Source organism: Wyeomyia smithii, chromosome 1 (genome assembly GCF_029784165.1).
Source record: "Wyeomyia smithii strain HCP4-BCI-WySm-NY-G18 chromosome 1, ASM2978416v1, whole genome shotgun sequence".
NCBI lineage: Eukaryota > Metazoa > Arthropoda > Insecta > Diptera > Culicidae > Wyeomyia > Wyeomyia smithii.
In genome coordinates, this window is record NC_073694.1 from 46,198,267 (window position 1) to 46,218,099 (window position 19,833).

The following is a 19,833-nucleotide window of genomic DNA, read 5'->3' on the forward strand; positions in this document are numbered from 1 at the left end:
CGCGTGCTTATTCCTCTAGGGACATATTAGCCTTCTGCATTGGAGCATATTGGCCTTTGTTGTGCTTTTTTTTGTTATGCAGCCAGTCGTCAGGGATCGGTACGCTTTCTGTTGTATCCCACGAACCTCATATTCAGCACTTGTGAGGCCAGCTTAGTTCAGTTGATGCCAAAGCTTGCAAACCACTGACATCTGGTTTCTCGTGCATCTACGCCTCGTACGGAGTCACCTGAAGCGCCATAATAGGAAGTCGGTTTCCTCAAACAGTTTGCGGTATTCAGATCTTCGGCCTTGTATGGCAACGGGAGTTCCACGTCCAATAGCATACACTTGGCCATCGCATTCAGAGTCGATTTTTTCGCTCGGTGACTTCTTTTTTTGCGGGGGAATGTACGGTGTGGTAAATTTTTATCGGATGACCTCCTGTTTGCAGAATGTTCCATCGATCAAATCTTGAATTCACCGTTTTTGATTGGGTCAAAGGTTGTTTTCATTTCCTCCACGATGTCCATCAGCTTCTCTGCATTGGATTTTTCAAGTGTAAAATAGCCCGTCATGTAGCGAGAGTAACCTTAATCGAATGATCACAGTGAGTGACATTTTTTATCGGCCTTCGCAAGTCGACATGGTCCAAATCCAGCAGGCGTTTCGATTTTTCGTCGCTTCTTTCGAAGCGGTGCAAATTTGGCCTTCGGACAGCATTGTTGGTACGGTGACTATGCCACAAGTGTTGGCAGTTGGCTGTCAAGCGTTTTTCTTCAATCTTAGCCGCTCTGTGGACGTTTTTCAAGACTGGACTGGAATCAACGATCTAATCTATTGCTCCAATTGCTTTTCTGGCCTTGAAAGTGGTTTCGCTACTCCGATCTTCACGACCCATCTTTCATTCCCTGGACAAAGTTTTTCGGTTTTTTTCTGCTCGTTACGGTTATAGTCTTTGCTTGACGGAAATGATTGACTTCTCTTCAGTCTCTACTTCACCAGAAATAGACGCTCAAAATTTCTTCCATGTCGACGATGTTTTTCTCCATGTTCTCGTCTTCACGGTACCACTTGGTTATCAGGTTTAGGAGCAAACATACCTTGGAAGTCAGCGGCGTTGGTTTCTGGAAATTATCCTCGGGTTTCTTCTAGGCTTCAGGGGCGGTCCTCATTTAATGAGGCCATGCTGGCTACTCTCGGTGGTTGGAGGCCATGCTGGCTGCCCTCCATCAAGAGCCCGGTCGTAGCTCATAGTCGCTGGCAGTGATGGAAACGAAACGAATATGATGCAATCATCGTTTAATCTCCACATGTACACATCATGAAGTGTACAGACCGCGACTAAAGTTGAATCCTCTCAACACATAATAAAATGATTATATGGTGCTTAGGTTTCTGGGAGAAAACAAACACATGACTGGACTACATCCGCTCTGAGAAGCGATTCGCTCGTTGCGTTTGTCTCTCCATATGCCGGTCGTTAGGGGAACGAAGAATAGCAGCAGAAGAATATCATGTCGCCTGAGCAGCAGCAGAGGTGTGGTGCGGTGAGAGGGAAAGTGTGGGGGAAGGGACTACTTCGGCAGCGGTTGACTTGAGCGAGTGTAGGAGAGCATACATTGTCATTTTCTTTTTTTTCTGACAAAAAATCATATTCATGAGTAAGAACATAACAAGATCTGATCGCTCTGTGTAACAGAGACGAATAACTTCATATACCGAGTTGTTTGAGAACCATATGTTGTGGTGTACACTAACGACAAGTAATATATCGTAAAAAGGAAAGCAAAGAGAATGAACCAACACCGATACTTTGTTATTCGCATACTGACGACGATGTCAACGCATCTTAGGCTTGCTTTATATGTATTCAAAATCGCTAGAGGTGATCTTTTTCCATCGCTGGTCGCTGGTCGCCGGAATCCAGGGCTTCAAGACTTGCAGGGTTTCTTGGTATTGTTTCCGTCACTGCTCGTTCTGCTGATCTCGTTCCGGGGACGAACTTCCACAGCTCCAGTGGTGCTGAACATCCAACTGCTATAATTCTATAAGTTCATTCACATAGTCTTATTAATCTAATTTCGGCATAGAACTACGTCTCTGAGGACGATCTGTATGGGTGTAGATTGAAAATTTAACATCGGAACAGGGAACGGAATCATATCTAATTTCAAATGCTCATCACTCACTTAGTTTTCAACGGATTCCGATCGTTCTTGCCACAATCGATTGTAAAATTATTTTTGCATTCGCCAAAATGCAGAAAATTTTAAATTTTTGCACTTTTTTGTACTAATTAACCGGGACTGCACTTCTAAGGCATTATGAGAACCTGCTTTTGGCAAACAAATATCATATCATGAGATTTAGAAAAATGTTTAGTTTAGTTTGGAGAAATAGTTATTTAGAAATTTACGAAAAATATAGTCCAGCAGGTGGGACTCGAACCCTCAACTTCTAAACTCCGGTCAGATGCGCTTCCGATTACACCACCGCAAGACGAATAAGTGGACCTTTCCAAATAGCTATTTTGTATCTCTTGTACACTTTATCGCACGTCATCATTTACTCAGTAGAGAGTATTGTTTGGTGGCTGACTTTTGTTTCGTAACTCTCACGTCACAGTGGGGTTTACTGTTTCAGTAAGAGATCGAAAAGTGCCAGTCTGTTGCCGTCTAAAAATAGGTTCACCCGGGTTGACATGATGTCAAAAAAAGAAATAGGAATGGTTAGGAATCAAGTAGAACAACAACTTAACAACCAGCAAAAAAATGACTACCGGCGCGATAAAAATTTCCTCCGCGGGCTGCCGACTCAAAACCATCGGCGGCGGCAGCGTGCGTAAAAGTGTCGGCGGCGCACAGGACTAAATGACACATCGTTAATAATGCATATTACAGAATCGTTTTAAACCGTGTAAATTTGTACGTTAAGTGATATTAACTTAAAGTTGTAAACATAAATATGCATTCACAAATTCACAATACACTAAAGTCGCTTTTTACGCAGGGGATACGTGCCGCGTGAAAAAACCGCGTAAATTCCGGAATCCGCGTGAAAAAAACCGCGTAAATTCCGGAATTCGCGTAAAAAAACCCGCGTTAATTCCGGAATCCGTGTAAAAAACCGCGTAAATTGCGGAATCCGCGTGAAAAACCGCGTAAAAAGCGACCTTAGTGTATATTATATGCTTGTGAACCACACGGAATATTGCATGGCTTCATGTATGTGCATGTGCATGTGTATGCTCCATGTATGTGCTGTGCATGTATGTATTTTTTTTTACAGTGTATCTTAACTGAACGTCAGCTCATAACGCCATGACTGGCTTAAGTCTCAAGTTACAATCTTGAGGTTATCTGGCACTTGATTTTAAGGGGTCTTTTCATTAGTCGGGGGTGATCTCTGAGAAATATTTTTTTGCATCTTGATCCAGTCGACTGATCGAAAGTTTCACGGTGAAATAAATATAGGTGCTATGATTAATATAGGAGCGGTTCCTCTACTCATTCTATTTTCGGCACATTTGACAGCAATATTTTGAGATCATTTAACCTTGGATTTGCACTTTGCCCCTTTTCTACCACGTTTATAGTGGTTTTAGCCCATTTAGCATAAGTTTAACGCATTTACTTTTTTTATCGTAACAGCCCGAAATAAGTATTACTTACTCACTTTACTTTTATAGGGATAGATCATTGAGATCTCATGCTGAATCCAGAACACGTGCCCAAAAAACTTGGTCTTGGACTGCTCCTCTCCAGTTGCCCCTTATCTGCTCAACAATATCAGCGTATTTGATATTTCGGCTTGCAGTTCGATAAATTGCGTTGATTTACATCTGCTCATCACCGACGTTTCGGTCCTTTTCTGAGCCCATTATCAGGCCCTGTTGGAATACGCTATAGACTAGCAGGGCCTGATGATGGTTTGTTTTAAAGGCTTAGAGTTTGGCAGTTTAAGTGGAAAATATTGTGTAATGAAAGGGAAGGGTATCGCTTCATAGGTTTTTCCCAGAAATACAACCAGTGCAAAACCGAACGAGTAGTTTTCCAATGTCGTTTAGTAGAGTTTTGTCCTAGTCTAAGTCCAATTGTATGTAAAATGTTAAATAAATTGTGGGCCCTGATGATGTCCCATAAAAGGACCGAAACGTCGGTGATTAGCAAATAGAAATCAACGCAATTCCTTAGACTGCAGGCCGATTCAATTTCAGTTGAAAACTTGAGTTACAATCACGTATTTCTATACTTCGTAAAGCTAGTGATTCATGTGCCTGCCCTAGATTCCATTTTCTTGTTTCCTCCAAGTATTTATCGCAGGATTCTAAACTCGAAGATTCGAACCGCTTACGATCGGCCGTTCATGTTGTATGTCCGTAGAGCGTCACCGGGAGTATTAGCGTCCCGTAGAATGCAAACCTCGTGCGAACCTGTAGGCTGGCTTACTTCGTTATCACACTGAATTCTGGTTAAATTTCAGTTTCTTCTGACGTAAATCACGATTTTGTTTGAAAGTTATGTGCAATTTGATATTGCACATGAAGTGTGATGAAGGCAATTCTTTTCATGCGATTCGACATAAAATTTTCTTACTGTGTAAGAAAAAACATTTGATCTGACTTTTCCGATTATCAAAATATTTTTATCGTGTTTTACAGAAGAATGAACCACCGTGCGAGATTATTAATAAGTTCGATTTTTTTGTTTATTTTGTTAAATAAGTGCAAAAGATTATTTCTCGATGCCACTTATGAAACAAGCGAACGAAAAACACCTAATTTTGAAGCAGCTGACATTTTTGATTTATGAGGCTTTTATTATGATAATAAGGATGCAGTTCGGCTAAGAAGTTTATTTTGGGAAAGCAAAACATTTTTTAGATTTTATATTTTATGTGAAAGAGTTTTTAACAAAAAATTATAGTTTCACGATAAACTCTTGTCAGTTTAATAGATGCCATAACGACGATATTTAAAACTAATGCTGATTTATTGTTGATTCATCGAACGGTTTCATGGAGTCATTGCGACCCGTGGTAAATATGAAATCCATCAGTTACTAGAAATGGTATCTAACATTTCGAGTACAACATTATCAAGCCCTTAGAAAAAACAGGGCAAAATGTAAAATGTTAACATTTATTTCAACACAATTTGTCACTCAAAACCAATTATTCAAGAAAGACCTGCCACTGAGTTTATGGTTCTCCATTGACCGTATCTAAATGTTATCGCTATATTTGCAACATATCTCTGGTAAAACTCACTTGAATCATTTTCAACACTTAAGATGATCTCTCGACCATAAAATCAGCTCGTACTTCTGTTTCATCACGCCTATTTTTCTCCATGGAGCACGCCGGGCTAACGTGAACACCCAGCGAGCCTCCATCGGATCGGAGCGTTCGAAGTGTGCCATTCCCGCGGGTAAAGCTTGTTCCAAAGATTCAATTCAACAACAAAAACAGCAACCGAGAGCTATGATTTACACGAGACGTCTATAAAAGCTTTTTTTTCGCTTGTACTGACTTTGAATGCAATTTACCACTAACTGTACAGAAAATAGCACTTTATCGTCTGGGCTTCTGCACCAATTACTGCTAGGCAGTAGTAACAGAAAAAAAACGTTGTAAATGCTGCATCGGCTGGCCAGCGGCAAAGATTAGTATGCCCACGATCTAATTCCTCCACGCGTGAATATTCTTCGAGCTCGAATCGCACACTTTTTTTGTGTCCACAGAACTATGACAAATTATCAGTAAATTAATCTCAAAAATTGTTTCAGTAAGTTAAAGTACAATTTTCAACTCGTATTTATATCTAGTCCATTTATACGCTAGATTTAGCGTACAGTAATTATGAACTCTCATTTTACCCTACTTATGCGCACTATGAATCAACGCCCTCACGCTGAACAAGAAAATTTGTTTATAGTGATGTAACCGACATGCATCGAGCGCTTTTCAGTGCTTTCTTTCGATCGCAATCGTTCCCGTTCTTTCACATACACGGTAGCGGTGCAAATTGGTCCTGGTAGGCTGCAGCTGTTGCACCTCGAGGGGGGAAACTGGGTCTCGATCAGTTGCAGCCAGTTACAGCTGGTGATCGGACACGCTTATCTGTTCTGTAGGCGAAGAAAAATCTCCGTATTCTGCGAATTGTTCTCATTGAGTGTTTCGTATTTTTCGCAGGTCGAAGATCAAGGTGTCGACCCTAACCTGCGTGACGGTGATGGTGCCACTCCGCTTCACTTTGCTGCTTCCCGAGGCCATCTTACTGCTGTGCGGTGGTTGTTGAGCCACGGTGCTAAGTTATCCCTGGATAAGTATGGAAAAAGTCCCATCAACGATGCAGCTGAAAATCAGCAAGTTGAATGTTTGAACGCTTTGGTGCAGCACGGAAACCGCGAACCCGATTACGGTGAATCAAAACAACACAAACTCTCCCAACGAATTCAGCCAGAACAGCTGTACGGATCGCCCACTCCACTTTCGGCTCAGTCTGTTACCCCGCAGCAGCAGAAACGGGCATCCAAAAAACAAACCGGCAGCCATCATCATTTCAACAAAAGCAAAGTGTTCAGCCAAAATACGATGATGTCCAAGTCGTCGTCCGGTAGTTCCGACTCGGAACCCTTCTACCTTCATCCACCGACAATAAGGCAAACTAAGGTAATAATCAACAGTTTAGTAATATCACAAAACCTTTAATAAAATTTAATTTCTTCAGGATGGCTTGTATACTCGCCAATCACCGGACAGTTACTACGGCACAGTGCCGCCAAATGACGGTGTCTACATAAATCCAATGCGAAATGGCTCCTCCACCCCGCCCAGTCCAAGCGGAAGTGTTTCGGGTGAATCTTTCTTTTTGCACGACCCTCAGGAGGTTATCTACAATCGGGTGAAAGATCTGTTTGATTCCGATCTTAGTACTAGTACTACCAAGGAGGAACGGAACGGACATTCCCGAGCGATGACAGGTTTGAATAAAACAAAAGTTTCAATAACATTCCATTAACATAAATTTTATTCTTTTCCAGTTCAAGTGGAAGTTCACTCCAGCAGTAGTGGGGCAGCCAGTGGCTCGGATGAGGATTTGTCCGTATCGTCATCCAATTCCGATGCACAACGGAAACCACCGGAAGTTAAACGCAGCAACTCAAAGTCTACCCACGACCATGACTATGAAGACATTTATCTAGTGCGGGAAGAGGCCCGGTATGGCACGAAAACGAGAAACGGTGCCGGCCGCAGCAGATCCAGGGATAGCGGATCACATTCAAGATCGGCCAGTGCCAGCTCGAACCGCAGCAACGACATCATTATGCAACTAACCAATCAGGTGATAAAGTGTTCTTGATTTACAGACAGTACAACCCACCTTCTAACCCACCTCATTGCAGACCGTGGGCAACAAGGAGCAAATGCTGATCAACAAACGAAACAATCTTTACGAGCAGCAGAACGCCAAACACCGATACGACGTACCGCTGAACTACAAAACGACGAACCTTAGCAAGGGCAGTAAATCGGCAAGCCATCACCAGTCGAGCCGAGAGCTGAACATGGCTGCTTCGCGCAACGACAACGCGTACGAAAGCGTCTGCCCACCAGAAGATACCCACGAGCGAACGAAGCTTGCCCAACGCCATTCCATGCTGCATGGTGTCGCCAGTGTGAACAGCAACGCTGGCAAGCAGCTGAAGCGCAACGGATCGATGAACAGAAACGAAAATCAAGGTAAGTCTAGGAAAGCTTTCTGGTGAGCGCAGTCGAGCTTTCTTTTCTCTTTTTACTTGCGGTGGTTCGTCGATCATTGTCGTTAGCTTTCTGGTTGCCAGAAAAGCTTAATGGCGGTTACAAAGCGAAAGGCTTAACTGCACTAAAGCGGCTTAATGCTGGTTGTCAAAATATTTCGAGAAAGATATAATTTATCATACTAAAAGATTGGTTTAATGTTATTATGAGGTATCGGGTCACATATGTTATATAAATTTTCAAACAAATCCAACGTGTATTAATTTAAAAGAAAAAAACTTTGGACAAAAGGTAACGGAAATTTTTCATGAATCTTGAATATCAGGAAAATCCATTGTATAAATTAACAGCAGCTGAAACGAAGTAGTCAGAGAAGCACTTACCAAATGGAATTTTCAAATCCTATTTTTCAAAAACGAGGACTGCGTTTAAAAAAAAGACAATTGCAGCACCATGGAATAATCTGAAATGTTAAGGTGTTGTTTCTAACTTTCCTAACTAACCAATGCACAGTGGGGCGACTCCATACAAGTGCTGGCCAAGCAAAAAAATGTCTTTAAATCATGCAAAATACATGATTTTTATGTAACTTTGGGACGCTGAGTCCAAATTTGATATTATTTTTGCATGAAAATGCATATTATTGATGCCAGTGGAATTTCAATGTTTTTATATATATTATATGAGAAAAATTTTACATCGGTTCCAATATTTTGCAAAATAAAAGGCATATGCAATAAAAAAACATAAAAATATCATTCAGTTATAAAAAAAAATTTAAAAAAACAATTGAAAAATATGCTTTGTGTTGAAAATCACTTATGTCTTTTTTTTTAAGTGACTTATTACATTGCTTTTTTCATCGCATTCTTCTTTTTATTCACTTCCACCTTCATTTTCAAATTTGTGTTCATTTTCAATACAGTTTTAATACATTCAAGAAAGGTTTCCAAAATGCAGTTTCTAATGTCAAAATATTAATTCACTATTTGCATTGTAGAAATTAGCAGGCGATTTATTTTGTCTTGGTTTGGGCTTACACGATTATTTTTACATGTGACTGGTATGATACAAACTTAAAACATGATTTTAGTACTCAGTGCTGGTGATCCAAAACATAAACAATTATTAGTTTTTGATACTGCGTTAAAAAACGAAATATAGATGAGTTTAACTTGTAAATATGAAAATAGTGTGATCAATTATACTGAAACATGTTTGAAAACGTTGTTCTTATCAAACTAATGCGAGCCATTTGTTATTCTGTTGACGGTTTAAATTTACATTTATAAAATCCGATATGTGCCGAACACTCGTTGTTTCTCTTCGAAAGAAGGTACTCTGCGCAGCTCTGCGCAGGATCGGACTAGATGCATTTGAAAGCATTTTTCCAAGCTATCTTTTAAATTTAGTGCCAATAGTGCCAAACCCTGCTGTCAGAACTTTAAACGCTGTTTAATGCAAAAAGTACGCAATTTTTTGATTCCGTTTAATTTTTTGAGTATTACAATGAGATTATGAATTATCGAATGATGAGGATTTATTCTTCACTATTTTATAGACAACTTTTCCTTAGACGTCATCAAGATTCAAGTTACCCTTGAGGTTTCAGCGAATTTCGCAACATAGCATTTTTTTCGCGAAAACGCTAAAAAACGCTGACTCAGTACACTTTGAAAAATCATAGAAAATTCAAAATTTGTTGTATTACTCTAAAAATTTGGATTCTGACACTTCAATAGTATACAACTATTTAAAAAATATAATTGAAATGAAATTCGCATTATCAATTTTGGGTCGATGGCCAGCGATTCCCCACTGTGCAATGAACATCGTTTTTATTTATCTGAACAACATTACTTATTTTTCAGATAAAAAAACTCGATTTTTGAGATAAGAAAAGTTCATTGTTGCAATTTATTCATACATTACTATACTGTAAATCCCCTTTTTCAGAAACGAGCTATTGCGGAATAACAAAAAAAAAAATAGAAATGAAAAAACTGTTCAATGCACAATAGCTGGAGGGTGTAGTTATATTATTGACTTTTATCGCAACAGTATTTATTGAAAATAAGTGCTGGTATGTGGCAAACAAATATGCCATGATGATGAGTAAAAAGCCAATCGTTTGCTTTTTTGAATAAACAAGAATTCTCAATTCTATGAGACCAATCGGGATAAAACTCCCAATAAATTAAATGAATTGTTAGCATAAGATACCTTATTTTCGATTTTCACATGAATGGCTGCTATAATCTCCCAGATGGTCTCGAGGTACGATGCTTTGATCGAGTCTCGGCTCGGGAGTGACTGTTAAGGTGCCGCCACACGGACGCTAATTTCCTTAGTTTCTAAGTCTTAGTTGATTGTAAAAAGCATTTTTTCATCACTGAATAGTATACTATGCACTATTGGGGCATGACGGAGTAGTTCAGGGTCTCTATGTTATAGCTTTTGACAGTACAATCCCGCGTTATGATGAGAAAAATGCTTTTTACAATCAACTATGACTTAGAAACTAAGGGAATTAGCGTCCGTGTGGCGGCACCTTTAGTGTCAGTAGGATCGTAGCGCTAGCCCCGCAATTGTCCTGTACACTAAACAGTTGGCTGCGAAGTCTGTGTATAAATATACAGAAGGTCAAGTTCCGAATCGGAATGTAGCACCAAGGCTTTGCTTTGCTTTGGCTACTATGAGTACAATTTCCATTATCTGCATAACCCATATATGAGCCGTTGAGAGCAAAAATGGTACATGTGCCACTGAGTAACTTTTCAGGAGACGCGATAAACGAAAACAATCGAAAAGTTAATTTTTTTCTAACATAAACGCACTGAATCATTGCTGGAATGGATTCAAAAGACGGTACATGAAACCATAACGAGTTCTGGTTGAAAAATTTACACGAACTTCAATGGAAAAACAAGTAGGGTAAGGTGGGGCAAGATGGGTCACTTAAGCCAAATTTTCAATATCTCGTAACTGAACTTTTTTTTGTTAGGGAATTAGGATTACGTTGTCCATTGATGTGAACTTTTGTATTAACTGAAGTTAGTTTCGGTCTACTTTTCAGATGATTTTATTAATGGTATGTATATTTTAAAAATTACGCTGAAAAATAACAAAAATCAAGTGTTGGTTCGCTTTCACAAAATTTTTAGAAAAGGGGGGGGGCAAGATGGGTCATTTGGCGGGGTAAGATGGGTCACCCTTTCAAACAGAACACAATTTTGATTAAATCTCAAAGAACTTTTTACGGATAGCAAGAATAAAATCTTCTCTTTATAGATAACAAAAATATTGCGTGATCTCGTGCATGTTATATCGCCGAAGGTGTTCAATCTTCCTCGATGATTACTTTCTGTAGCATTTTGAAGAACTTTGCTACTGTCGGCTTACTGAAGCAATGAAAGTTTTTTCCGTAGTGACAACACCAATAGCGTCGAATCTAGCCTTAAAACTGAAACGTTGACAATTAAAAATTCTCAGTTAAAAATCAGCTGTCTATGCGAACTATACTGCCTCGTCTTTGGTGACACATACTGCCCCAATCATTAATTTAGGTCACGATTGTGATATTCATGTTTATTTTACATTTATTTTTTTATAGGGGGGAATGTTTTGTGATGAATTAATTATTTGCTAATATTTATTCAGAATTTTTATTGTGTGTTTTGCCACAAACGGTGACATATCAACACTATTGCATATCTTTACATTTATGTATGCTCAAAAGCATATTATTTAGTACATCATGAGCAAAATTGCTTCTGCAATAAAGGTTTACATCAAATTTCATAGCATACGACGAGAAAACACGTTTTTTTTTCAAAAGTGTGAATCGCCTAAGAATCTTTGCGAAAAAATATTCTATTTATTAAAAACAAGCATGCAAATCTTGAGAAACATTTCAAAAAGTCCTATCTGCTCTGATCGATTTTTTGATCGATCACTTTTATTCAATCACCACAACTTATAAAACATTTTTTATGACACGTAATTTGCACAAGTTGATAGCGGAGGGATCACTCTAGCCTTCTGAACGAAAACTACGCTTAGGTGAGTTACTAAAGCTGAACCATTATCAAAATGAAAAGACGCTTCGGAAAAACGATGAAAGCAGATAGGACCTTTTGAAATGTTTATCTAGAAATATGAACAATGAACACGTGATACAAGCCAAAAATACGTTACGCATCATGCAAAATTAGTGTCGTTACAGAAAAAAAACTTATTTCACGCTCAAAAACGGCAGTGACCCATCTTGCCCCACCTTACCCTACCACTTTTGTTCTATGGGAAAAATAATGACAACTAGAAAACGTTCAGAGCAAAAGTGGTACACGTCCAGTCTAAGCATGGAGAATGCATTATAACTCACTAATCTTAGGACATAGAACATCCATGGTTTCAGCAGAGTTGTCAAACTGATTGAGTACTATAGGATGATGATCTTTTATTTAAGGAATTCTGTCACTTCGTGGAGTTAGTGTATATGTATTTGGTAACAGAAAAAAATTTACATAATCTATATCGACTGGGGCCAATTAACAGGAAAGCAACCTGGTATCTTTAGGATTGTTAAGTAAAGCAAAGCCTTGGTGCTACATTCCGATTCGGGACTTGACCTTGTGTTTATTTATGCACAGACTTCGTAGCCGTTTAGCGTACAGGACAATTGCGGGGCTAGCGCTACGATCCTACTGACAGTCTAGGATTTAGCTGAAGTCAGCCTTGACATAGGTTTCATCGTCCATCAGAAGACACCCGTCGAACTTGGTCTGCACCTGGTCGTAAAGCTTCCGAGCACGGATTTTGGCCACACTATTTTGTTTTATAGTTCGGTTTGGCTGTTTGCTAGCTCCATACGACTTGATTTATTCCTAGGGTCGAATTTTCCTCACGGTATTATGGGCAGTACAGCATTTTATAGTCAAATCACGGTGCGACAGATTGGGATTGCTCTTGATGATCTTGAAAATCTTATCACGCAGTTTCCGGTCGACAGTTCCACTCCGATGATTGGCTTGAGGCTATTGAATAGTCGTCAATGTTCCCTTATACCGTTTGACAACGTGTCATACGGTATTTCTGGTCAATTTCAGTTGTTTAGATAACCTAGATCAGTGGATTCTCCATATAACTGTGCTCCTCTTCCACCACTCTACGGTTTTTTTCCTGTATGGACTCATCACTGCGATCAACAATATTGATCTTCTGTGATACCGCCCGGGTGTTTTCTGTATTCCGCACTTCTATTATTAACAATATCACTATTGACAGTGAGTGACATGATTATTATAATTCGTAATTGTGTGTATGCCCTTCCTTTTTACGTTTTCTTTTCCGAGCCTCCCTGCCTCCGGTCAATATTACCGTCAAATGTAATTCCCTGGAGTAGTTTTAACTGAATGACCCTCTGACCAGTTTAAGTGATAGTGGAATTTATTTTTGTCAAGAAGTATTTGTCGAGGTTTAGCAGAATTCAACGTGAAGGAAAAGTTAATGGGGAGCCTGAGAAAAAAACCCGTGCGTTGACCCTGATTCTACTAAGATTGGAACCCACGACCACCTGCTTGTCAAAGCGAACTCTGTAACCTTGCGGCTACGAAGCTTCCTATCGATCTACGTTTAATACCAATGAAGACGATATATACCGCAAAAACTAAGACCTTGTAATGATGGTGCCACTTTTTTATACGCTTGGCTTCCGTATAGCATCTTCCAATGCGATGTTGAACAATAAGTTTCACAGACCGTTACCCACCTTTAAACCACCTAATGTCACAAAAGCGTCCGATATCTCACCGGCTGCTCTGACGCTTGTTGTGGAATTATCAAGGATGACAAGAATCAGTCTAATCAGTTTTATTGGAAAACTGCTTGCGCATTATATACCATAATTCATATCTCCTAACTGGATCATACGCTGCCCTGAAGCCTAAAAACAGAGAACAGAGTCTGCGAGTTAAATTCTTGAAATTTGTCGAGAATTTATCGCAAAGTGAACATCTGGTTCATGCTAGCCTGCTGGAGCGTCCCTCTCGAAAACCACATTGGTATTCGTCAACAAAGGTTTCCTGCAACGTCCTCTGTCTGTGAAATAGGATGCGGAAGAGAATTTTGTACAGGCTATGTGGTATCTTTTTTTGTAGATTGGGCATATGAGACCTTCCAATCAGTCAGAGGGCAATTCATCATCAGACCACACTCTCAGCATGATCGCCGTTCGCTCCCGGTTTCGAAGTGTTCTGCGGGAATACCGTCCTTCCCAACAGCCTTGTAGTTAATCAGCAATTAAAGCTTTCATCATCTCGTCCATGGATAGTGGATCCACAAGTTTTAAAACAATCTCAATATTGAACCTGCTCCGTTCGACGCCTCCGTCGCCAGCTGGCAATCAGTGTCAAACCACTCATTGAACATGGCTGTTGCAGTTGAGCCCAGCATTTCTCTGTGGTTATGATCGTTCGGTGGATATGTCTTCTGTGGATGTCAACTCGCTCATCGATCCGCTCATCAATTGTTCGAGTTATCTGCAACCACTTCTCCAATCGATAATCATTGGATTTTCAACCGTATCTGCCTCGTTGTCCTCGTTTTCAATACGTTGGGCAACCGGGCGAGGATCTTGCATGTCACGGGATAATACTTATGTAATTTTAAAAAAGCGTCGATCATCGGTCAGAACATGGTCGATCTAAGAGCATGCCACCTCATTTGGGTGCATCCAGATGTGCTTTCGAATATTCCGGCTTGCAAAATAAGTGCTACAGATAGCCTTGCCTCTGACTGCAACGATGTTGGTTAGCCTCGACTGATTATTGTTCTTAGTAGAGTGTAAGAAGTCTTCTTGCTTGATCTGCGCATTTGCATCTCCGATGACGATCTTGGTGTGGCGTCCTGGACGCTCACTACCCGTCTTTTCAATGAGATCTAAGAACACATCCTGCTCGTCATCGAGTTTATCGTTGGTCGGTGCGTACACATTGATTATGCTTTAATTGAAGAATTTGCCCCTAAATTTCAACACGCTTATACTGTCACTGATCGGCCTCAATCAAATGACACTCTGCAACTGTTTCCCAATTAGTATGACACCGACTCCTCTTTCTGCTTTCACGCCGCCACCGCAGTAGATGTGGTACTTAAACGAAGTGTCCGCAATAGGATCTACTCGGTGGGCTGCGATACCTAGTCTTAGATATAGCTGACGAGGCACCACATTTCATGATTCAGCTCCCCTCTCCAGGTCAGACGCTGTTGTACGTCGCTACTAACATGGTGACACGACCTTGTGCGCCCCCTTTCCATATTTTAATGGGCTCTACTAGTCCTTTTCCGAAAATTGACTCCCTTTGATTGAACAATGTTCCACAGTTGTGTTCAGCTGTTTCAGTTTCAAACGACATTCTGTTGAGTGAGTTCTTCCAGTTTCATTTAGGTGATATCCACTACGGTAGTGACCGGTTAACAGACACGTTATTACCAGAAAATCTTTTTTATTGAGATTAAGTTAAATTCGGGCTTTTGCTGTACTCGGTTCGATAAATCTTTTCGCTTGTCAGGATGTATCCAGCTTGATTCTACCATGGACATTTCCCATGTTCTGAATTCAGTCCCAATAGCCCATTCAAAGACTGCGCAAAATGTTTCCGGACTAAAAAAATAATGCTGAATCTTCTCTTGCTAAGCTGTTGGCTTTTTCATTTCCTTTAATGCCACACCCCTTAAAGAGCAACTTCGTTCATACTAAACAATTGTCTTAAAGAAAGAATGCATTCCCACACTAGCCCCGATTAACATATAAAAGCTTTAAGAGCATTTAAAGCTGCTTGAGTGCCAGAAAACAAGCAGATTTTTGCAAAACTGTGTTTCCTTGTAAAACAAATATTCACACATTCAATAATTCCATGAATTTCTGCTTGAGAAACTGTTGGTATAGTTCTACTGATTTTGACCCATGATTGATCCGTTAGTGTGAGACATAATGGAACTTTGACGAAGACTTGTTCCTCCTGGCTCCCATTCATTGCGGCTTGATTTGGCTGTTTTGAAGAGAATGTCGTAGTTTGTCTTCGTTGTCGCTAATGTTACACGTTTCCCGGTCGACACCTCATGAAGATTGGGATAGGTGTTACTAAACATAGGTGGATGACTATAATAAGGTTTCGAGTTGCAGTGGTACAGTTACATTCATGAAAAAGTAGACGTTTCTTGAACGCTTCGCAACTGGCACGCGAATGGAGGTGAGGCGAGGAAGGCCATTCGTGTGATGACATAATATGGGGCAAATTCTGGCGACACCACTCCTCTGTTACTTTCGACTAATGTGAAGGGGCAGAATCCTGTTAAAAACAGTAATTTCCATCAACAATCAATGTCGAAGATGGAGTAGCAAGTCGTTTTTCCAAGCATCCTCGATTTCCCAATAAAATTGATTTTTACTCCTGACTCAATAAAAAGTAGTAGAAGCTTGACATTTTGTGAAATTACATTTCACACCATCACATCTTGGAACCGCTGCACTGCCAATTTATTTTTGGGAACACCAGCAAGGTTCGCTGCATCTACTCTATCATTCTATTCATTGTGAGTATTTTGCAACAGACACAATTTTTCATCGGTTTATTTGAGTTATTTGAGTTTCGGCGTACTGTTATTCAGCCATCGTCAGATATGACAAAACAACATTCTTCTCCCACCAGTGTGGTTTGCTTACTCCTTTGTTTTTACTTTTCATCGGGAAAGAGAACATCGCAATCAGCGGGTCACTGCAGCAACTCTTTGCCTCCAACCACTCTAGCCTTCTCTTGCTTCTCAGGCACGATTTACATTCAGTTTTTAATACGCTTCGAGTTTTTAATTAATGTTAATTAACCAATAGTGGACCCCTATGCTTTATCAACCTATAGTGGACCACACGCCAGAATAACTAAAGTTATGCGAAAGTTCGAGAGATTTTCAGAATACTTCCAGTTTCCCGATGGAAACATGTTGTCCAGCCAATCTGCATCACAAATTACTAAAAATTCCGATTTTGCTAAGAGAAATTGGGTTAATTCTGGATGTTCTGGATCGATGTATGGGAAATATTCAGATCCTGATCCATCCCTCGCCCTAATTGTGTTGGATTCCACCGAATTCGTTCTCTTATGCGTTTCATCATCATTTTGGTCCTAACCGTTGGTTAAGGTCCATTCCATTCGTTTACTATATACGGTAAATCATATTATTAGCTTGTAGTAGACCACCCGACTGTTTGTAGCTCTTAACATTAACCGATATTTATAAAGTTTTGTGATGTAGATTAGTTGTATTACAGCTAATGCTTCCCAATGGAAGTTTTCTGAAAATTTCTCGAGTTTTCGCGTAAATTTAGTAAATCGTGCGGATGGTCCACTTTATGAAAGGAGTCCACTATTGCTTAAATTACTCTACGTAACCGTCTCCTTGAATCTTCTTATGGAGTGGGTGATGAATCTCTCGTTCACACCTATGTGTTTGAGCCGTTTCAAGATCTCACACGATCTAAATTTCTTCCAATGTAAATCTACTACCAGGTCTCGTTTTGCGTCCAATAATCACATTTGTCAAATGCCAGATGATTAGGGTAAATTAACCTACAGTTGATCCTTTTTTCTATAGTGGACCACTCGCCAGATTTACTATATTTACGCGAAAATTTATGCGAGAGTTCGTGGGATTTTCAGAAAACTTCCATCGGAAATCGTCTTATCTAGCCAGTCTGCATCATAAACACGAGAAACATTCTTTAACTCTCTAGTGCCCAGGCCCGCCTTTAGACGGGCTGCAGTAAAGTCACTCAAAATCTTTAATATGTACTTAAAAAAATGTTTATAAAGATTTATAGTAATTTTACTGAAGCCCGTATAAAGCGGAATTGGGCACTTGAGGGTTAAGTTCCGGTTTATGTTAGGAGAAATTGAGTTAATCTGACGAGTAGTCCTTTATAGAAAAGGGATTCACTAAAGGTCAATGTACCCTACACGGTTAATTGAGTGGTCTCCGTGGTTCTGTGGTTAGCGAATCGGACGGATAGCTCTCCCACACGGTTGTGATGTCGGGTTCGATTCCCGATCAGGTCGAGGATCTTTTCGAGCTGGATACGTTCAAATGAAAAAAAAAAAAACACTGACAAGCAACCTTTGCAACTCTGTAAATTTCTCATCAAGTAGGCCTAATAGTGTTAAAACAGCATTCCAGCTGTCCTGCACTGCCCATAATCGCATATTTGTAACATTTGCAAAATTGGTTGTTCGAGCAATTCGCACTTTTATATTTGGACCTTAAATGCATTGTTACTAATATATTCTCGCAAATAGACACTTTAACTAAACTTAGTATCATGAAGAAAGCACTACTTTACACTATGTATACATTGAATATTACTTTTGAAGTCAAATTGGTTGAAATTTTTGCAATGATACATTTATGCCGTCACTCTCAAGCTACTTTTGGAATATATCACATGGAAAAAGAAGTTTTTCATATATTCAACAAGCATGAGCTGAACATCAGAAACGGATCACCGGTGGTTGGTTACCGGACCAGAATAACTTCCGAGTTCTAAAGGATGCAGATGTGGATTTGGATGGAAACTTTTTCGACAAAAAAGTTGAAAAAGTTAAGTAGTGTGACAATTATGCTGTTATTTACGCTATGTGACAAAACAACTTGGTATTTTTTACGACTTTTTTCACACAAACATAAGCATATTTTTCCAGATGTAAAAAGTACATACTATTCTAAGCATTTCCCAATAAAAAGCACGAAATCCATAAAATGTCGAATGTTACAGTTATGCGATCACAGGCAGTGCAGTCATTGTGAACTTCGAAGATTTCAAAATATTCTAACTCTTTCGCTTGTCTCGTGCCATTTGTTGCAAACATATCACACTCGTAGTTGCGCAATTTGACAATTATAACGTGACGTTTTTAATTTTTTGATTTACCCGTGTGTTCTTAATTTATTGATCGTTAAATAGTGACGTATCGTTCGATAAAACATTTCCGAGCAGTGAAATTGTGAAGTTTTCCACCAAAAACTCATCTGCTTGATTTTACAAAAATTTTGTGCTGGTGTATTAGCTTGAAAATAAACATTACAACAAACAATGGAGTTTGTTTGTGACAAGTGTGCCAAGCCAACTAAAGAGACCGATTGCATTAAATGCCAGGACGTGAGACGGTAGCTCACTTTAAATACGCTGGTCTGAACAACCAGCACCTTACAAAGCTGAAGGCTTGCACTGACAATATTCTCTGGTTTTGCGACGGTTGTTTGAAATTGCTGAAATTCGCTACTTTTCGTCTCACGGTTGCTGCACTTGGCAATACTATTGCCGACTTGATACAGCAGCAAACAAATGCCATCAACGAACTAAAGGCTGAGATGCGTAAAGAAGGAACGAAAAACATCAGTGTTAATGGGATAGCTGAAGTTACACCCCGCGGCTATCGTAATAATTGGCCAGTTTATCGTCCAACACCAGTACGTCGTCGAGAAGATCAATCAATTTCTAACCGAGACGTTATAGTCGGAACGAAAACAAACCTGTCAACGATAGTTGCCACTGTTCCTGTAGCAGAAAAAAAGTTTTGGGTTTATTTATCCAGAATCCTTCCTGACGTTACAATCGAAAACATTCAAACAATGGCGAAAGAATGTTTACAGTGCGACGAGGCACCCGATGTCGTGAGATTGGTGAAAAGAGATGTGGATTTAAAATCGCTTCGCTTCATATCGTTTAAAGTTGGCGTTGATCCTACATTGAAAACGGCTGCTTTGGCACCAAGTACTTGGCCTACCGGTATTTTGTTCAGAGCATTTGAGGATTTCGGAGCAAAAAACGATCGCGGAATAGTGCCAGTTATGCCACTGGCGAACACATCAATTGTTCCTTAAATGAAATTTCTCTTCCACCGGGGGATGCTGGGGGCCAGCGGGTCCCCTGTCCAGTTAAGTATATGTGTTTTAACTGCCAACCAAAAACTGAGGAAATGTGCGATTTTTCTAGCCGATCTGACCAAAATATTGTTATTCACGGAAAAGTCAACTTGC

General features: G+C 39.8%; 1 protein-coding gene across 5 annotated transcripts in view; it reads left to right on the top strand.

Moving 5' to 3' along the window:
* Positions 1 to 19,833, top strand: part of LOC129719188 (putative uncharacterized protein DDB_G0279653) — a 257,470-nt gene that overhangs the window by 166,007 nt on the left and 71,630 nt on the right. For all 5 annotated transcript variants that reach the window (XM_055670727.1, XM_055670717.1, XM_055670688.1 and 2 more), the window contains 4 exons: positions 6,175 to 6,654; positions 6,713 to 6,965; positions 7,026 to 7,327; positions 7,389 to 7,725. In XM_055670727.1, coding sequence (XP_055526702.1) covers positions 6,175 to 6,654; positions 6,713 to 6,965; positions 7,026 to 7,327; positions 7,389 to 7,725 — 1,372 coding nt within the window. The remainder of the gene's footprint in view (positions 1 to 6,174; positions 6,655 to 6,712; positions 6,966 to 7,025; positions 7,328 to 7,388; positions 7,726 to 19,833) is intronic.